Source organism: Dipodomys ordii, unplaced genomic scaffold, assembly GCF_000151885.1.
Source record: "Dipodomys ordii isolate 6190 unplaced genomic scaffold, Dord_2.0 Scaffold131, whole genome shotgun sequence".
Classification (NCBI taxonomy): Eukaryota; Metazoa; Chordata; class Mammalia; order Rodentia; family Heteromyidae; genus Dipodomys; species Dipodomys ordii.
In genome coordinates this window covers 3,596,778-3,615,946 of record NW_012267347.1, presented here as the reverse complement: position 1 = coordinate 3,615,946, position 19,169 = coordinate 3,596,778, and the positions used below count along the sequence as shown (strand labels likewise).

Here is a 19,169-nt window from a genome sequence, read left to right as displayed (position 1 = left end):
TTGAATACTGCTTAGTGGGATGATATATTCAAGGTTATCATAAACCAATCACAGAAATCACCTATGCATGTGTAAGCCAGCTGTTTAACAAATTGCATATAATTCTTTTTTTTTTTTTTTTGCTGGTTCTGGGGCTTGAACTCAGGGTCCCAGTGCTGTCCCTAAACCATTTTGTGCTCAAGACTAGTGCTCTACCACTTGAGCCATAGCACCACTTCCAGCTTTTCTGAGTAGTTTATTGAAGATAAGAGTCTCACGGACTTTCCTGCCTGGGCTGACTTCTACTGCAATCCTCAGATCTCAGCCTCCTAAGTAGCTAGCCTTACAGGCTTGAGCCACCAGTGCCCAGCTTCATATAATTCTTTTTTTTCTTTTGCCAATTCTGGGGCTTAAACTCAGGGCCTGGGCACTGTCCCTGAGCTTCTTTTGCTCAAGGCTAGCATTCTACCCCTTGAACCACAATGCTACTTCTGGCTTTTTCTGTTTATGGTACTGAGGAATTGAGGGCTTCATGCATGCTAGGCAAGCACTCTACCACTAAGCCACATTCCCAGACTCATATAATTCGTTTACAGAACTGTTTGGTCCTATTGACCTCTAGTATTATCTTTGTATTAAGAAGATAGGTAATGTAGTAGGTAGGAGCTCAGGTTTCAGTTTTTGTTTGAAAATGATCCTGGACAAACTATTTAAACTTTATAAGCCTCTGTTACATCTGTAAAACAGGTACTGAAATATTCAACTTTTCCATTATTTCTGTTTTTATTACAATTCCATGTGTAAAGCTCTTGTGTCTTTAGAAGAGGGCTAGTCCATCCTCCTCTATTCCACAGCCCTGGAGTCTGCGAGCCCACAGACTCTGCCATACTTGCTTAGATGCTCCTCACGCTCTTCCCAGAGAACACACAGGCCCAAGCATAGAGGAGGGGGGCTGCCATTTTGTACAGACCTGTGTCCCCTGGGGCCCAGCCCCTGGGGAGGAAGAGTCTGAGAGAGAAGGAAAGTGGGTTATTAAAACAACAGGGGAAAGCATGCAGCTTCTTCCCAAGGTTTCTGAACACCATTCTGGATCACAGGCTAGTGGTCCAAGACTGCTGATTCACGTGGGACATTCTCATAGTCTTCTGTATCACCTTCCTGGTGATTGCTGGCCTGCTGGGAAGAGTCATCACAGCATGCTGTCCTCAACTCAGAGTAAATGACTACAGGTTCCTGGTGAGAAAAGTCCACAAAAGATAAATTTCAATTACAGGTGAGGAAGACTGGTGAGGAGAGAAAGCCCGGCAATGTGACTCACCTTATCTTTCTGACACATCCTTGGTGAATTGGCTGTTGAATGAGAGTAGCAAAAGAAAGAATTAAACTCTATATTACAATGGGTGCTAAGCCAGTTTTACTTCCACTGTTCATCTCTTGACTTGTTCCTGATGAGTTTTTTTTCCCAAACCCTTAGAGATAGAGTGTGCACAGGATAAAGCCTCTCTTAAGTTCCCAGGATGACTTTCTGGATGACTTCTCTCTTGCTCCTCTGCTTATTGCAACCCCGGCCACACATCCCTGACTGCCACCGCAGGCCTCTGTGGCTGTTTTGGCCATCTGAGAGAAGGTAATATGTATGACATACTCTTTGGGCACAGAGAAGTTAGAGGAGGCGGAGGAAAAGGTTGGCAATCTAATGCTACACAACATTTCACCAGAAGCCAAAGATTTGGCAGTAGATCTTTAAGGAAATTCAGTGTGTGTATTCCTTCTAGCCTTTCAAAGCATACATTTTTCCTTTTACCTAGTAAGCATTCATTGAAAAAGGGTGTAGGTAAGTTCCATAGATAGAAATAACAAAGTCAGTCCACATGATGCAGAAGACCATAATTTTGAAGGAGAGAAATGACATAGAAACATTTTTTTAAAGTATTATGAGCACTTAGATAAAAACCAAGCTGGTTGCCATCAAGAGTGACCAGTTCCTCCCCACCAAGGAGTGACAATAGGAATCACAATGAGCTTCACTGGGTGTCCAAGCTACGCCCTGGAATGTGAGCAGGGGTCACCAGCTACACTAGAGATGAAGCTACTTCGAGACAATTAGGAAGTATGTTTTCAAAGCATTAAACTGACAAGAGTAAGGACAAAATGCTACATTAAAGACCTAAGGTGGAGCCTAAAGGTGCAGATCTAGGCAAGGCAGAGTCACTTAGGATAATAATTCCATGCAATGGGGGAATCAAGTTGTATCTCTCACAGGGATTGTGCTATGAACAGTTGCAGGGTTGAAGATTAAGACTAGAAATGGAGATCAGCTAGGAAAAGTGCAGTTGTCCTGACATATTCAATTATAAGAGGCGTAAATGTGTACGTAGCATTCATTCATTCATTCCAAATACAGTTCAAGGGGCCTAGGATTCACCAAGTATTGATCTCAGTGCTATGAATGCACACTGTCTCCAAGTATTTATGGAGTGTGCTGGTAGTATAAACAGGTAAGAGAGCTGATCATATGACTGACATTATAGGAGAACACGAAATGCTTTTCATGTTGGGTTCATATAGAGATGACCCTTTTATCAAAGACCCCTTGCTGGAACTGAGTGCACATGGCCACCTCACCTCTACTTGTAGAAAGTTATCTCACCTGAGCTCCTCTATGACCCAGGAATCCCACTCTGGGCATTTACCCAAATGATCAGAAACAAAGCCATACTAAAGCTACCAGCACAACTATGTTTATCACAGCATTATTCACCATAGCTAAGATATAGAACCAATCCAGATGCCCCTCAGTAGATGAATGGATCAAGAAAATGTGAGATCTATCTATCTATCTATCTATCTATATACCTATTTATCTAGATAAATTCTATGCTTCCATCAGAAAGAATGACACTTCCCCATTTGTAAGGAAATGAAAAGACTTGGAAAACAAATTATATTGTAAGCCATACTGTAAGCCAGACCCAAAGAAACATAAGTCCCATGGTTTCCCTTATTTGCAATAATTAGTATACATCTAGGACAATCAGCAGATGAGCAGAATAGCTCAATAGCTATGTACCTATGACCATGACCATATAAGTTGATGCTCAATGAAATAAACTCCAAGACATGGTCACAAGAGGTTTTTCTTTGTTGTTGTTGTTTATAATGTACTATATGATTTTTTTTGTTTCTTTTCTATGTTCTTCCCTCTATGGTATAACCCCTGTTGTCACTGCTTTTGATTTTAGTACCCAGGTAATGTATATATGTTTATTTGAATTAGATAAAGGAACAGGAACAACAGAATGGTGAGACAAAGGACAAGGGGGGAACCAAAGAAACAGTGATATACACAAGACAATATGTTGGAAATGATCTGTACAACTTGGGGGGAGGTTGGGGGAGGAAAAGCAGGAGAAAAATGAGGGAGGGGGGTTACAAGTTTGACAAAAAATGTACTTATTACTTTACTTATGTAACTGTAACCCCTCTGTACATCACCTTAACAATAAAAAATTTTTAAAAAAATAAAAAAGAGAGAAAGTTATCTCACCTGAATTTCCGTTTCTAGGCTGACTGCTTTGGATCTGGGAATAAACCATGTTGAGACCTTCAGGATTTACTGTGAGAAAAGAATAGATGTTATACTTGGCTACTAGTTAAGAGCTCACACTCTATAATTTCCTTCTATTGTGCTTTAGATTTGGGTTTGATTTCTTTCCCAGGTTCATGAGTTAGAGGCTAGATCCCCAATATTGATGATAAGAGGTGGTATGACCTTGAAGAGGTGTGGTCCAGCGGGCGGGCACCACTGGCCCTTCTCACGCTGCCTTCCTGTCTCACCATGTGGTCTTCTCCTCTCATGTGTGTTCCTACCATTTGCCTTGAGCTTCTCACCAGAGTTGATGCTGGTGCCTTGCCTTTGAACCTCCAGAACTGTGAGTTCATCCGCTTTTCCTTCTAAGGTACCCAGTCTCAAGGTATTTTATTCTCGTATTGAAATCAGACTAACATGGCTTCTGAGACACCAACTTTATAATCACCTCTTATCCTTCAAATAATGCCAAGAATGTCATTTGAAATTGCATATTAAGTTCACTAAGGTTTTTCTCAAACTCTCTTCCCACTAGCACATCCCTGGAGGCCTCTGTTCCTTAAGGACTTCTCACCATTATTGTATATTGGCTGCAGCTCTATAAAGGCTGGGTGCCCATCGTAGAGGTGTTCCTGGGGTGGTGTGCTAGAGATCCTGGAAAAGGAAGGCTCCTGCCAATCACTGGGACTGTGGCAGAGGGAGAAGAGACAATAGATGTAAATAGGTTCCTGAGACAGAGTATCCAGGTAGGCACACAGACGATTCATGTAAAAGTATTGTGTCCACTTCTCCATGTCACTTTCAAGAAAGTATACTAGGAGAATGACATACACAGGATAGAACCTGGGCAGCAGAGCAGGTAAGGTCAGAGGGCAAAAGCCACATGGTCTCAGGGTCCCTTTGATAGTGTAAAGACTTTTATTTGACTAACTTAAAATTTATTTTCAATGATGTAAATGCTTAAACATTGATATATAAGGACAACTGCATTCACATAGAACTTGACCTTTATCTTTTGGAAAAAAAATAGCTCTTTCAATTTTCTATCTTAGGGATCCAATGTTCTATTTTATTTGTAAAAGATACCATAAAGGCACTTCAAGAAAAGTGGCATTTAAAAAAACAACAACTTGAGGCTGGGAAGGTGGCTCAGTGGTAAGCGCTTGCCTTGCATGCCTGAGGCCTTGGGTTCGATTCCTCAGCACCACATAAGCAGAAAAAAAGGCCGGAAGTGGTGCTGTGGCTCAAGTGGTAGAGCGCTAGCCTTGAGCTGAAGAGCTGAGGGACAGCGCCCAGGCCCAGAGTTCAGGCCCCACGACCGGACCCAAAAAAAAAACAAAAACAAAAAGACAACAACTTCATATCCTTGTAGTTATTTTTATTTTCTGTCAGTCATGGGGCTTGACTCTGGGCCTGAGCACTGTCCCTGAGCTCTTCAGTTCCAAATGAGTGCTCTACCACTTGAGCCACAAGCCACTTCTGGTTTTCTTATGGTTAACTGGAGATAAGAGTCTCACGGATTTTCCTGCTGGGGCTGGCTTTGAACCATGATCCTCAGATCTCAGCCTCCTGAGTAGCAAGGATTATAGGCATGAGCCACCGGCTTTGTAGTTATTTTTTAACTCAACAGTACTGACATTCAATAATCATTTTGTAAATAAATGTTTGAGTAGAGGAAGAGGAACAAGAAAGAATCATGATAGCTTTCATGATAGCTCATGAAAGCTGATATCATTAGGATACCTGTGGTCAATTTTTTTTTAGTTAGATCATGTAAGTTAGTAGATAAATAAACATGGACAACAAATTGTGTATGTTTTGTGCATCAGTAGGCCTACTGAGTATACTTTACAAATATGATAGAAAGTGACCCCTCTCTACTCACCTTTTGGGGTTTGTAAGAATGTTAAAAATTTGTTAGGAAGTCCTTCCAAAATGGTTTACAATGTACATACTTCCATGCTTCTAGCTTGTGTTTACAAACAAATCATAAACATGCTGGCAGCACAAGAAGCAAATACCTTACCTAGATGCCCCAGGGGCAGAAAGTCCTGCAAAATGAGCAGAGGAACATTGGTGGTAAGTGCTGTGTGTTCCATGTTGGAACCTTGCCTCCTATAAATAACAATTCATTCTAAGATATCGGCTAGAGCAAATTTTGGGCAAAAACTACCACCTTGTAGTTGGCAAGGAAGGCAGAAGTTATGAGAAATCTGCCCAGAAACATATTTACTCTTTTAAATCTTTTCTTAGTAACAACAATGTAAAAAGCAAGCAATTGTAAGTCCAGATTGCTCTTCTGCTGTGGGAATAGCTGCCACATGACTGCAGATCTCAGCGGCCACAGTCCCTATCAATAAAGCTTTGGAGGGATTAAACAGAAATGGAAGGAAAATGTTGGCAAATCAAATATCGAACAAGGTAATGATATCCAGAGTGTATAATACTTGAACGCAAATAAATACAAACATTATGGCAACTTAAAAATAAAAATTGAATAAAAGGGGCTGTTATATTGATCAAAACACAAGAATTAAACATCTGCTAATTATAATTGTAACTGTAATTTGGGGACATGAATTAAAAAATAAGAGTAGCCAAACAAATAGTATGCTAACATTAGCTACTAGTGTATTAAAACATTAACAATTATAATTTTACATTGATATCAGACAAAGACTATATCAGAGTATGTAATACTATTAGGAGTAAAGATCATTTTATAAGGATAAAGTGGTTAATTTATCAAGAACATATAACAACTCTGAACATTCATATAGTTGGAGCTGAAAGAAGAAATAAGAAAAGCCACAGTTATAGTTGAAGATTTCAATACTTCTTATCTCAATAATTGATAGACAATAAAGAGAAACTCAGTAAGGGAATAGAAGAAATTTGTAACAGTAGAAGATTCATACTGTAAGAAAGGTTAAAAAAAAAGAGTTTAGGCAAAACAAAATGATACCAGGTAGAAATACAGATACACAAAAGGAAATGAAGGATATTAAAAGCGACAACTTTCAATATTACTTTGGCAAGTCTTACAAGGCAGAAGGAAGGAAAGTCACCAGCCAATATCCCTCATACATATAGAAGTGAATATACTTAAAAGAATTTTTGTAAATGAAATCCAGCAGTCATATCCAAGTTGTGTTGGTCAGAGAAACAGTAAGATGGTTTAAACACTCAGATTTCACCTTATCATAGACTACAGAAGAAAACTGCGTGATTGTCTCAATCAATGTAGAAAAAAAATCAACAGCCAATCTTTCCTGTCATGGCTCCCAACAAATTAGGAATAGTTGGGATTTCCTCATCAAGATAAAGAGTATCGACAAAAATCCCACACTTAGCCAGTTACTGGTGGCTCCTGCCTATAATCCTAGCTACTCAGGAGGCTGAGATCTGAGGATCGCAGTTCAAAGTGAGCTTGGGTAGGAGTCTGTGAGACTCTTATCTCCAATAAACTACTCAGAAAAATCTGGAAGTGGCACTGTGGCTCCAGTGACAGAGCACTAGCCTTGAGCACAGAGAGGTTCAGAGACAAAGCCCAGGCCCTGAGTTTAAGCCCAAGTAATGGGGCTTTTAAAAAAATCCTACATTTAACATAATACTCAAACAACAACAACAAAAACTGAAGCCAGTGCTAGTAGCTCACACCCGAATCCTAGATACTCACAAGGTTGAGGATTAGAGTTCAAAACCAGGCCAGCAGGAAAAGTCCCTGAAACTCTTATCTCCAATAAACTACTCAGAAAAAGCCAGAAAGGGCAATATGGCTCAAGTGTAGAGCTCTAGCCTTGAGCACAAAGAGACTCAGGGATACTGCCCAGGCCCTGAGTTCAAGCCCCAGGACCTGCAAAAAAACAAAACAAACAAAACACAAAAAACAAAAACAAACAAAATAACAACAACAACCCTGACTAATTCCACCACATCATAAAGAAGATTCTGGTCAATACAATCAAGCAAGAAAAAGGGAAGATATTAAAATTAGCAAGGAAGTTACTCAGGGGGCTGACATCTGAGGAATGGTTCAAAGCCAGCCTGGTCAGAAAAGTCTGTGAGACTCTTACCAATCCAATTAACCAGCACAAAACTGTAAGTAGAGGTGTGATTCAAGTGGTAGAGTAACAGCCTTGAGCAAAAATAGACAAATGAGAGCACGTGGCTATGAGTTAAGCCTCCAGCACTGGCATGCACACACACACACACACACACACACACACACACACATGCATCCATGCATACAGCACACACACATACACAAAGAATAAAGAGTGAAACTATATTAGCAGGTATCAGGATATAAGATTAATATATTAAAAACAATCATATATTATATATACACATATATAGTATACACACATAATATATATATATATATGTACTAAGCAAAAGTGATCAGAAATTGAATTTTAACCATTCTCAGAATCCACTATTAATTTTATCCAAATTTCATCATAGTTGATTTATTCAAATACATCTAAGTTTATGGTCTGCACAGTTGGTGATCAGTTTGTGACACATGGAAGGCTTTCTTTTTACTTTCAGAAGACTTTGGAATGGACATGGAGCAGTAAATACTTGCTAATATTTAAAAGCAAGCAAAACTCTGCTATTTGATTTAAAATCTCCAACAAGTAAGATATTTTTTTATGACCCTGAGAACTTGACTCTCTTTTTTGTTACTACTGTCTACAGGATGACAGTGAGTGTAACACTGAGAACCTTGTTGTTGGAAAGAAACAATTGACTTTTGTACTATGAACCTAGCCAATGGCAAATGAATATGGCAAAGGCAAAAGTCACCATCTCTCAGGGCAAGGGATAGACACGCACCCAACTTCCTTTGAGTCCTGAAGTGACGCAGCAGGATGGCAGCAACGGGAAGGCCAAGGACGCCCAGCAACCCCCCAGTGACTCCTGCAGAGATGAGGCCAGCTCTGCTCCTGCATGGGCCTGAATGAGAACACCTATATTTGAATTCTAGTGGCAAAGCTTTTAAATCTAGACAAAATCCACAATGTAGAGATATGTGAGGGCAGATATTTTCCAGGTTCTCATCTCTCCCTTTAAACTTTTTTTTGGGGGGGAAGGGGGTCCGGTTGTGGGGCCTGAACTCTGGGCCTGGGCGCTGTCCCTCAGCTCTTTAGCTCAAGGCTAGCGCTCTAACACTTGAGCCACAACGCCACTTCCAGCTTTTTTCTTTTTGGTTATGTGGTGCCGAGGAATCGAACCCAGGGCCTCAGGCATGCAAGGCAAACGCTCTACCACTGAGCCACCTTCCCAGCCCAACTTTTTTTAAAATATTTTTTTATTGTAAAGATTCTGTACAGAGGGATTACAGTTACATGTGTAAGTTAGTGAGTACTTTTTCTATGGAGAATTGTTACCTCGTCCCTTGTTTTTCCCCTACCATCTCTTCCCTCCCCACCCTGAAGTTGTAAAGTTCATTTTCAACATAATGTCTTGTACATCTCATTGTTACAATGGGTCAACCTGTATCCTTATTTCAGAATTTTATTATTTCCTTTCCCTTCCCCAAATTAGAAAAATGTATATACAAGATGCAGGGCAGTGAAAACATCTCCCTTTAAACTTATCTCCACTAATTTGCAATCTTCAAATCAATGACTTGAGAAGAGTGCTAAAGCAGCATCTTGGTTAAAGTGTATTGTTTTTATGAACGTCCATGAAATCAGTCTCAATCTCAAGAAGCCCAGATCTTGGTGGTCATGTTCAGAAATGTTTGATATTTGTTGAAGTCATACCATCTGATAGGCAGAAACTTTTACTGTACACAACCATAGCCCCTGGCTATTAAATTCACCTGTGATGTTGAATGTCATCACCTCACTGCGCTGAGGCTCAAGGCCATTGTCAGCCTCACAGGAATAATTTCCAGCATGTTCTGTGGTCACGATGAACTTGAAGGATGCACCTCCTCCCATGGGAGCCAAACTATTCCCGAGGGCCATGTCTTCATGATAAAACTGGTACAGGATCGGAGGAGAGCCTTTCAAGGCCTCACAGTAAATTTCTACCTCGTCCCCTACCATAGCTTGGGTTTCAGGGGCCCTGAGGCTGAGGACAATGTCAGACACTGGAACTGAAGGAGGAGAAATACTTCACTGATAGTTCTGCATAAGTGTATATACAAGCAAACTTAATAAAGGAACGTGAAGGAGTATTCTTTAGTAGGAACACAGATCTGGATTTAGGAAACCTGGGCTTAGATTCTGTTTCTGTTCATTATTAGTTCTACAATTTTGATTTTTAAGAAGGTTTAAATTAATCTAAGTTTCAGTTCATTCCTCTGTACAATGGAGCTAGTCATCAGTTATATCTTATGCTATCATCATAACAAAGTATGTAAAGTACTCAATAAACATGACTTATCATTACTGATAGAAATAACTTGAAAGCCATTTCTGAACATGTTTACTCTTTTTTATGTAATTATAATCTTTTTTATTGTAAAGATACTATACAGAGGGTTACAGTTACATGAGCAAGGTAATGAGTACACTTCCTATTGAGCATTGTTACCCCCTCCATTGTTTTCCCCCTACCATCCCTTCCCTCCCTACCTTCCCTGAGGTTCTTTTTTTTTTTTGATTGTGATTAAGTGATTACATAATTTCCTGAATTTCATAGTATTGTGGAATAATGATGCTCATTTAAAGTCACAAGTTCATTCTAACTTTCCTGGAGCAAATTGTCTATCAGACTATAACATATAACGGTGTACACATGTTATACACCATACATGTGAACATGCTTACTCTTGCATATTAGTTCTAAGACCAAGACCTACACATCTGTCTAAAGTAAGACATCATTTCTCTCCTTCCAATTACTCTGCTTCATTTTTCAACATAATATTTAATACTTCCTCACATACTTACATATATATATATATACACTCATAAATACCCATATAAAAACATACATCTTTCTACCATTGTTATGCATCTGATTACATCAATTGAATATAAGTTCCACAAGAACACAGATTTAATTCTTCTTTGCTGTATTTTAGCCTGCTGGAACTTTGTGTGGTTTGCAATAGTTACCCAAGATTCAGTGCCAGAACTGATGCAGAATGGCACAAAACTATCCTGATGCAGCACTAGCAAAAATGACTCCTATTTTAAATGATGATTACATAAATAGGATAGCTAGTCCAAATTTTAAGAACAACATTAATATGAAATGTGAATTATAAAATCACTGGCTCTACTAAGTTGTGGAGAAATCTGGAAGGCTTGAGATATCAACTCTGAGCTTCACTAAGGGTCTTATCTCTGTTTTGTGTTAGAGATTGTCTAAAGAGGAAGGGGTGCTTTCATTAAATGACAATGATTACACTTGAGAATGAGCCATCTTCTGACTATAAGAAATGTGGCGCATAATAACTTATCCAGGTAGAGATACAAAGTCATACAGACTTTTGCTAAGTTTAAGTTTTATCCTTCTATAAGCCATCTGAAACTTCAAATGTCCTAGGTTAGATGCTAAGGGCTTTAAAATTAGATCTGTTGCTGATTATTATTATTTTTTGGCCAGTCCTTGAACTCAAGGCCTGGGCTCTGTCACTAAGCCTTTCTGTGTTCAAGGCTAGTGCTCTACCACTTGATTTACACCACCATTTCAGGCTTTTTCAAAGTAGTTTATTAGAGATAAGAGACCCATGGACTTTACTGCCTAGGCTGGTTCCAAACTGCAATCCTGAGATCTCAGCCTCTTACATAGCTAGGAATACTATGTGAGCCACTAGCACTTGACCTTCTTTTTTTTTTTAAATAGTGCTGGAGATCCAACCTAAGGTCTTGTGCATGCTCAGCAAACTCCCTATCACTGAGCTATATCCCCAACCAGAGATAAGTCTTTATTTGATACTTTGTGCAGCTCAGTTTGCCTTTCTATCCACCTCTCTGGCCTTCTATATTCTGGGAGCAGACTGCCAGCTTCTTGCTTATCTTTCACAATAGGAACCCCTGGTTCTTTGTGTGCACTCTTCTAGAATTAGAGAATTCAAGGACTAGTATATCAAGCCTATGGGGGAGGGGCATATTCCATTCAGTGTGTGAGAAAAATACTAGGATTATGAGAATGTTAATAGTATTTCATTTTGAGCTTGAAAGACAGACGTTTGGCACTACTAATATTCATACTGGTGCTCCTCCTTGAGCCATACATCATACCTTGTGACGGAAAGACACAGGGGTAAGATCTTGGGAAGGCTCCTGGTGCCTGGAGCAGTGGGCAGCAGTGTTCATTTACTTCTTCCTTCACTCTGAGTGTATTGGAAACACTTTGCACATTTGCTTGTCTACTTATATGCTTTTATCAATTATTTTAACTTAATGAAATCTTTACACTGGTCTATGATGGAGGAGTGACCACAAACCTTTTTACAGAACATAGAAGTTATTCTGTTATTTTTGTGGCAAACTTCTAAGAGGTCAGATTTAAAGATAACACCTATGCATCTCTATGAAGATAGACAGAATTTAATTATTGGTGATTTTTGAGTGGTGATTAGTGCTTATAAATAGTGTAATAATACTTAGAAGAGGGCTGAGAAGGTGGCTCAGTGGTAGAGTGCTTGCCTTGCATGCCTGAGGCCCTGTGTTCAATTCCTCAGCACCACATAAGCAAAAAAAAAAGCTGGACGTGGTGCTGTGGCTCAAGTGGTAGATCACTAGCCTTGAGCTGAAGAGCCTCTGAGGGACAGTGCCCAGGCCCAGAGTTCAGGCCCCATGATGGACCCCCCCCAAAAAAACCCAATAATACTTAGAAGATACTTTGTTGCTGTTATTGCTGCTGCAGTAATGGAATTGAACCCAGAGCCTCAACCAGACTAGGCAAGTGCTCAACTTCTTTTGTTTGTATTTGTTTCTGAGATAAGGTATAGCTAACTTTCCCTGGGTTGGTCTCAAGATGGCACTCCTCCTGGTCCTACATCCTGAGGAGCTGAGTTTACAGGGATATACAACCATATCTGACTAAATGGTACTTTGAAAAGTTTAAGGTGTGACTCACATAGTCAAGAACCAGCCTACCAAGTTCAAGGCCCTGAGTTCAAACTTCTAGTAATGCTAAAAACAAAACAAAACAAAAACTTTTCAGGTGACCTGAAGATTTTTAAAAATACAACTTTGGGGGCTGGGAAGGGGTGGCTCAGTGGTAGAGCGCTTGCCTTGCATGCATGAGGCCCTGGGTTCGATTCCTCAGCACCACATAAGCAAAAAGAAAAAAAAGCCGGAAGTGGCGCTGTGGTTCAAGTGGCCTTGAGCTGAAGAGCTGAGGGACAGCACCCAGGCCCAGAGTTCAGACTCCACGACCGGACCCCCCCCCCAAATAAAGAAATAAATAAAAATTAAAAAATAAAAATACAACTTTGTTTAATCAGCAGAGAGCCAAGTAGCAATTACTATTAGATAGATGTAGTTGAAGGACATTATAGCAAGATATGGTTTAGTCATTTATTACTGCACAAACAAATCCAGAAATCAGGCTCTCTTTGTGAATAACTGCAGGACCATCAAATATATTTTAGAAAGTCTTCCTGCTTCTATTGTTAAGAGTATAAGGCTATATATTATATAGCTATATATAATATAGCTTTCTGTGACACTAGCAGAGTAAAGGAAGTAGTAGACTAAATTACTGAATGTGTGACTATAGGGAAGAATCCCAGAACTCTCAGGTAGAGGCAGAAGAAGTGGAGAATCTGCTGGAGTTTCCTACCCACAAGAGCCCAATTGGAGCTGTGTTTGAAGAAGAGCGTAGCCTAATGCTAGCTGTTATCTACTGTGGAATAGTCTACTTACCTATGACCTTGAGACTCACTCTGTCACTCCTCTGGGGTCCTAGGCCATTGTTAGCATCACAGGTATAGTTTCCAGAACCTTCCTCAGTCAGGGAGAAATTGAAAGATGCTCCTCCACCATTGGGGGCTGAGCTGTTCCCCAAAGTGATGTCTTCATGATAAAACTGATACCAAATTGGGGGAGAGCCTTTCGAGGCTTCACAGTGAAGCTGTACCACGTCCCCCACCACAGCTTGGTGCCTGGGAGTCCTGAGAATGAGGACAGGGCGGGACACCAAACCTGGAGGAGACAAAAGGTTGTGAGAGAAAGACTCTGATGCTTCCCTGGATTCACAACCCCATTCAAGGAGTTTGGAAATAAACACATTCCTTGATTGGTTCTAGTTCCCACAGGCTGTGCTTTTCTCATCTAATAATCTAGAAGCACGCACTCAACACCCAGAGAAGTAATCTTGGATAATTCTGCTTCCATCACTCTTCAGAACTCTCCACAAGAAACAAAGTACCTTCAACTTCTTTTGTCATCTTTACAATTGCTCCTCAATCTTCACCTCTGATCCTTGTGTTTGACAGAAAACCTAAAGCTTGGTTGATGAGCCAAAGGAAGAAAAAAAGCACCCCAAACAAACAAACCAAAAACACAAAGAAATCAGGAACTTACCTCTCACAGTAACTTCTTTCCGATTGCTGAGGATGGGGCCGCCGTTGTCGGCCACACAGTAATATCTCCCAGCATCTTGCATCTTTACAGTGGGTATCAGCAGCTCTGCCAACAGGGATTGCTGGGTCTTCTTGCTCACGCTTGTTCCATCTTTGTGCCAGGAGAATGTGATGGTCCCTGTGCCCTTGGCAACTGAGCAGATAAGAACCAGATTTTCTCCTTCAATAAGCTGCCCTCCTGGGGGCCGAGTCTCTAGATTCACATCAGACACAGGGATTCCTGGAAAGACACAAGATGACATGGGAGGGTTTCAACTACAGGAATCTCAAAGTCAAGCAAAAGACTGGTGCTTCCATGAGTAAGCTAGTTGCTTCAGGTGCAACATGGAGGGAAAAAGTAGAAGCGAATGGTAGATCTTTTCTAAAGAGACCAACATTTCTCCCCATCACACAATTTCCATCCTTGGGAAATATAGGCACCAATTAAGATCATCCTAAACCTAACATTGCCTGCAAACACATCTGATGAACACTTATGTGCAAAGTGTCCTTGCTGTGTTAATGGACCTCAAAAGAAGAAAGAACGCTGGAATGTCACTTATATCCTGAAGTGATTCTATTTTCAATCCAAACACCTCTCCTGTCCTCTAGCCTTACCTTCACATCTCCACATTTTTCTCCCACTATTCCCCTTCGTGTTCATCTTGCCCTTTTCCTATCATTTTGATGTGAGGTCTTAAGTCAACAAATGGAAACACCATGCAAGTCTTTAGGGACCCCATGTGGTCAGCAGTGCTTCTAGTTGACAGGTGAGTCATGAAAGAACCTATCCTGTACATCTCTGGAACCCTACAGGATTGAGCATCCAGGAACCAGTTAGTAACCACCCTTACCTGACTTAGGTGGAAAGGAATTCCTTTGGCCAGGGAAGCTAGGTCAAGTTGAGTCTGAAGCAGAAAGGATACCTGGATAGATGGAAATTCATCTCTACATCTGCCATCCTGGAGCTGGAGGCAGACAATGTCATTTCCTGTACTCCTTAGCTCTGTTGCCCTCCTCAAACACTCACTCAGCACATCTATCTTGAGTCTTGAGCTGCTTTTGATGATTTTATAAGCCACTGCTTCTGCCTGGCACCAGTAGGACCCTGAGTCTTCCAGCCTCATAGTAGGGATCTGGATCTCCTGAGAGCTGTTGCAACCTGACTCCAGGCGCTGACCATCTTTGAAGAAGCAGAATCGGAGCTGGACATGTGACTTCTGTGGAGGGAGCCGAGTCTCACAGGTCAAGGTCACTGGATCCCCCTCATTAGGCTGTCTGGGGCTGAGCATCAGCACAGGAGGTAGAAATAGCTCTAGAGAGAACAAGCACAATTCCCCTAGTCAGTGAACATGAGATCCTTGCAGAGATGAACCTGTGCTCTCAGCATCCACAATAGGAAATTGAGAACCAAGCAGGTAGGCCCATCCTTTTTCAAGCTTTTCTGGAAATCCTCCACCCCCAAACAGCTTCCCTCACTCTTCACATAGTTTCATTGCCCAAACCTGTAAACCACAAGAGTTCACCATTACCTTGAATTTGGAGTTTTAGAGGCTTTGAGGTTTTATGCCATAGAATGCTAAACATAGTTTTCCAAAAGGCGGTACAAGAGTATTTGCTGCTGTCTCTTGAGACTGAAAATAGTTTGATGGTGTCTGAATAGTTACTCTGAAGTATTTTTTCATCTTTATAGTAAGTTGCTTTATTTAATTGCCCACTTTTCCTTTGGCATTTCAGAAAAACATCATCTCCTTCAAAGATAGGGTGGGGTGAGACCTGGAGTATCACCTCATCTGCAATGAGTAGAGCATACACTCAAACCAACCATGTTTTTTCTTTCTCTCTCTTTACTCTCATTTCTGTTCATAAAAGAGGAGTTAGCACCCTGCACCCACCAGCAAATGTCCTCAATCTCCTTTTCATACCCTCAGGACCAGATTGGTTTTGACCTAGGAGAGTGTCATTCACTGTCTTTCAATGAAAGGACAGTTCTGTGCTGTAGCTTTCTTCAGATCTGTTTTCTTTTTTGTCTGGCAGCCTCTGGGGTGCTGAACCTTCTCTGGTAGGAAGAGATAGTGATGCTATCCTATCTCTTTATTATCCACCACTAAGATCAGCAAATCATACATCTCCATACCCGTGTAGATATCTGCCTGTGCTCCCCATATTAACCAAGTCCTCAGACACTCTGCCCAGTGGCTTAACTTGAAAGACTGTTTCCTACCCACCCCCCTCTTCCTCACCAGATGAAAATTCTACATGCACAGGTTCACTGAAGTGGGATCTTTGGGTCTTGCATTGGTAATATCCAGAGTCTTTTATTTGGATTTCTTCAGATTTAGTTTTCCACACATTGTTGTTATGACACCAGGTTATAGGTCCCTTTTCTGAGGAAGGGACAGCCATGCAAGTGAGTTTCACTGATTCTCCTTGGAAGGTTGTGGACCATGAGGGATGGAGCAGAAGAAAAGCTCTTGGAGGTATTTCTGTGCAGGAAAGAAAACAATGGAAGTAGGCAAATGAACATGGGAGAATCCTGGCACATGGATTGAAATCAGACAAAAAGTACTTGAAGAAATAGCTAGAATCGAACCTTTCCTTCTCATCCTTTGTATAACCTGACACAGATAGGGAGTGTTATAGGGAATGCGTCCCAGGCTCCTAGTTTGGGCTCCAAAAAGCTTAGGAGATGTAATTTATTATTTAGAGAGTCTTAGAAACTGTTGATTCTGAAATGCTCTTGTATTCATTCCTGTCCATCTAAAGGTGAACTTGCTACAAATATAACTCAGAAGCCATTTCTAGACTCCAGAAAGCAGCCCTGTCTGACTATTAACATTTAATGAATAAGATTTTTTTTCATTACTTTCTTTTTCTTTTAGTACTTGTACAGGGATTTGAACTCAAGTTCTGGGCACTGTAACTTAGCTTTTTCAATCAAGGTAGGCCCTTTACCATTTGAACTATATCTCCACTTCCAGCTTTTTTGTGGTTAATTGGAAAAAAAGAGTCTCAGGGACTTTTCTGACCAGGCTGGCTTTGAATCATAAGCTTCAGATTTCAGCCTCTTGAGTAGCTAGGATTACAGATATGAGCTACCAGCACCTGATATTTTCATTACTTTTGAACCATGCTTAGCTGGAGATTCTGTAGAGAAGATAACTTTGCTTTCCATCTAAGTTTGACACAGTCACTAGTTAAAGGATATGAATCATTTTAATGGAAGAGAATGGGCTGTTTGGAAAATCAGACTTGTATTTGGAATTACAATAATTGCTGAACTTGGACGTTGAGATATGATGGTGGCCCCAGCTCTTTTAAAAGATATATAACTACTTTTCTGTCACATTTTCCTACGATTAGGAGCTACTTCTCTTTCCTTGGGTGGTAGCAATAACTTGGGCATCTAGACAGAGGGATCTTCAAAGGTAGAGGAGGTAGGATATGAGAGTCTCTCAAGATCCATATCCTGTCTCTGACCTTGCTTCTACAAATGCTTCCTCCCTCTATACTGAGACATCCTGGTAACAGGGAAAATACGGAGACTGGAGAAATCTAAGGAGGATCTGATTGCCCTACATGGTAACAGGTGTGACCTCAGAACATAAGCCACCTGACTCGTGTGGGCACGTCCCAATCACCCTCCTTTACAAGGCTGTGCTAGCCAAGAGAACTAATGCTCAGAGCCTGGGAGGAACCAAGGGGAAACATACCTGACTCTCCTTTTGCAGGAGCTGTGAGGGAATCAAGAGGTAAAAAACAAAAATTAGCACAGAGCCACATTTCTCAAACCCTTTCCATCCATATTCTATGAGGTTTCCAATCACTTAACCACATAACTCCTTTTTTTCTTCCTCGTTTTTATGCTCCCATTTTTTTTATCAATTAGAATTCCTAAACACCAGCAAGAACTACAATTTCTTTTACAAACATATAATGGTTTGGGTCCATGCCCCTGGATCATCTCTTTGCTACTCTATTTCTTGATTTTCACCTCTCTCTCTCTCTCTCTCTCTCTCTCTCTCTCCCACCTAAACACAGTAGTTCAGGTACAGGGAAAGACTTGGAAAAGTTTTCTATCTTCCCTTTATTTCTTCGGATTTCTATTGTTCCTTCTACTTTTTCAATCTCAAATTAAATTTTGGCTTAAAACATCAGGAAGGGAATCCTGCTTCTCTGCTCTCTTTCTTTCACAGGCCTTTGTTTTGAAGGTCACTCTATATCTGAACAATAACTCTGCTTGAAGCTATAGACTGAGGGAATTTAGTTGGTGGTTCAGCAGAAAGTAAAGTCCAAACTTACTTTGGGACGAAAAGAATGGTGGTGAGAAATCAAGTGTACTGGGCTTACCCTGGTAGATGTATTTGGAGCCTTTAAGATGTTTCAGGAACCCAAGTTAGTTCTTTCACATCTCTTGCTACTTGTCTCTAAACCCTGGATGAAAGTAGAAACAGAAGCTCCTCGCCATTTCCTCTGGATGATTTTAGAAAGCAAGACCATGGTTCCATCTCAAACCCATCTACTTACCCAGGTACAGCAGCATCAGCCATAGGAGCGCAAGGACCAGGCCTGTCTGACAGGACATGTCTGTCTCCCCCAAAGGCAGGTTTAGCTCTCCTCTACAAAGAAAGAGGGGAGGCTGCCACTCAGATCAGGCATGCAAACAATAGAAAAGGGGAAGTAGAACTTTGTATCACATGCTCCTTTAAAAATGTGAGTGTGGCTGCCTTCTTAAATGATATTTGTATTCCAGCCCCAGCACACTGAGCACTTTCAGATATAGAGGGTCATCTTCCAACAGTTGGGGTCTCTCTGGAGAAACATCTCCACGTTGTACCTAGGTTCTCTGAAAATGCCAAGCTATAGATACATTCAGATTCAACTGACCAGTTCTTCATATTTTTTTAAATGGAAAACCCCTTCTTTATTACCTCAAAGTCACATCACTTCTGGTCACCTGGGAAGCTCTCAACACACCGTGTTTGGTCAGGGTGGTGTCAGGCTGTGTTTTGTGGTGTGAACCACACACAGTCAAAATGTCTGAACACATCTTTTTCACTT

The 19,169-nt window shown here is 40.8% G+C and overlaps 1 protein-coding gene across 7 annotated transcripts; it reads right to left on the bottom strand.

Moving 5' to 3' along the window:
- Positions 1–481: 481 nt before the first annotated feature.
- On the bottom strand, positions 482–19,103 carry Fcrl3 (Fc receptor-like 3). 7 transcript variants are annotated; one of them, XM_013030605.1, is made up of 15 exons: positions 19,040–19,103; positions 18,636–18,727; positions 17,822–17,842; positions 16,352–16,594; positions 15,641–15,901; positions 15,139–15,423; positions 14,071–14,349; positions 13,411–13,689; positions 9,402–9,680; positions 8,411–8,530; positions 5,595–5,619; positions 4,143–4,255; positions 3,527–3,595; positions 1,298–1,329; positions 482–1,212 (listed from the first exon to the last, which is right to left on the bottom strand). In XM_013030605.1, exons 2-15 carry the CDS (start codon positions 18,691–18,693, stop codon positions 1,078–1,080), a joined length of 2,199 nt encoding a protein of 732 aa, XP_012886059.1. In that variant the 5' UTR covers positions 18,694–18,727; positions 19,040–19,103; the 3' UTR covers positions 482–1,077. The 7 variants fall into 7 exon arrangements, with proteins under 7 accessions (XP_012886059.1, XP_012886064.1, XP_012886060.1 ...); XM_013030610.1 differs by lacking the exon at positions 19,040–19,103 and adding an exon at positions 18,459–18,542 and having other exon boundaries at positions 18,636–18,722; XM_013030606.1 differs by lacking the exon at positions 19,040–19,103 and having other exon boundaries at positions 482–1,155; positions 18,636–18,776.
- Positions 19,104–19,169: the final 66 nt, after the last annotated feature.

Coding starts and splice junctions, on each gene's coding strand:
- Fcrl3 (XM_013030605.1), bottom strand. CDS start 18,693: ATGTCCTGTCAGACAGGCCTGGTCCTTGCGCTCCTATGGCTGATGCTG. Junction 14,350..15,138: donor ACTCAAGATAGATGTGCTGA/GTGAGTGTTTGA, acceptor GTGTCTTTCCAG/GAATCCCTGTGTCTGATGTG. Junction 9,681..13,410: donor AGTGAGTCTCAAGGTCATAG/GTAAGTAGACTA, acceptor CTCCTCCTTCAG/TTCCAGTGTCTGACATTGTC.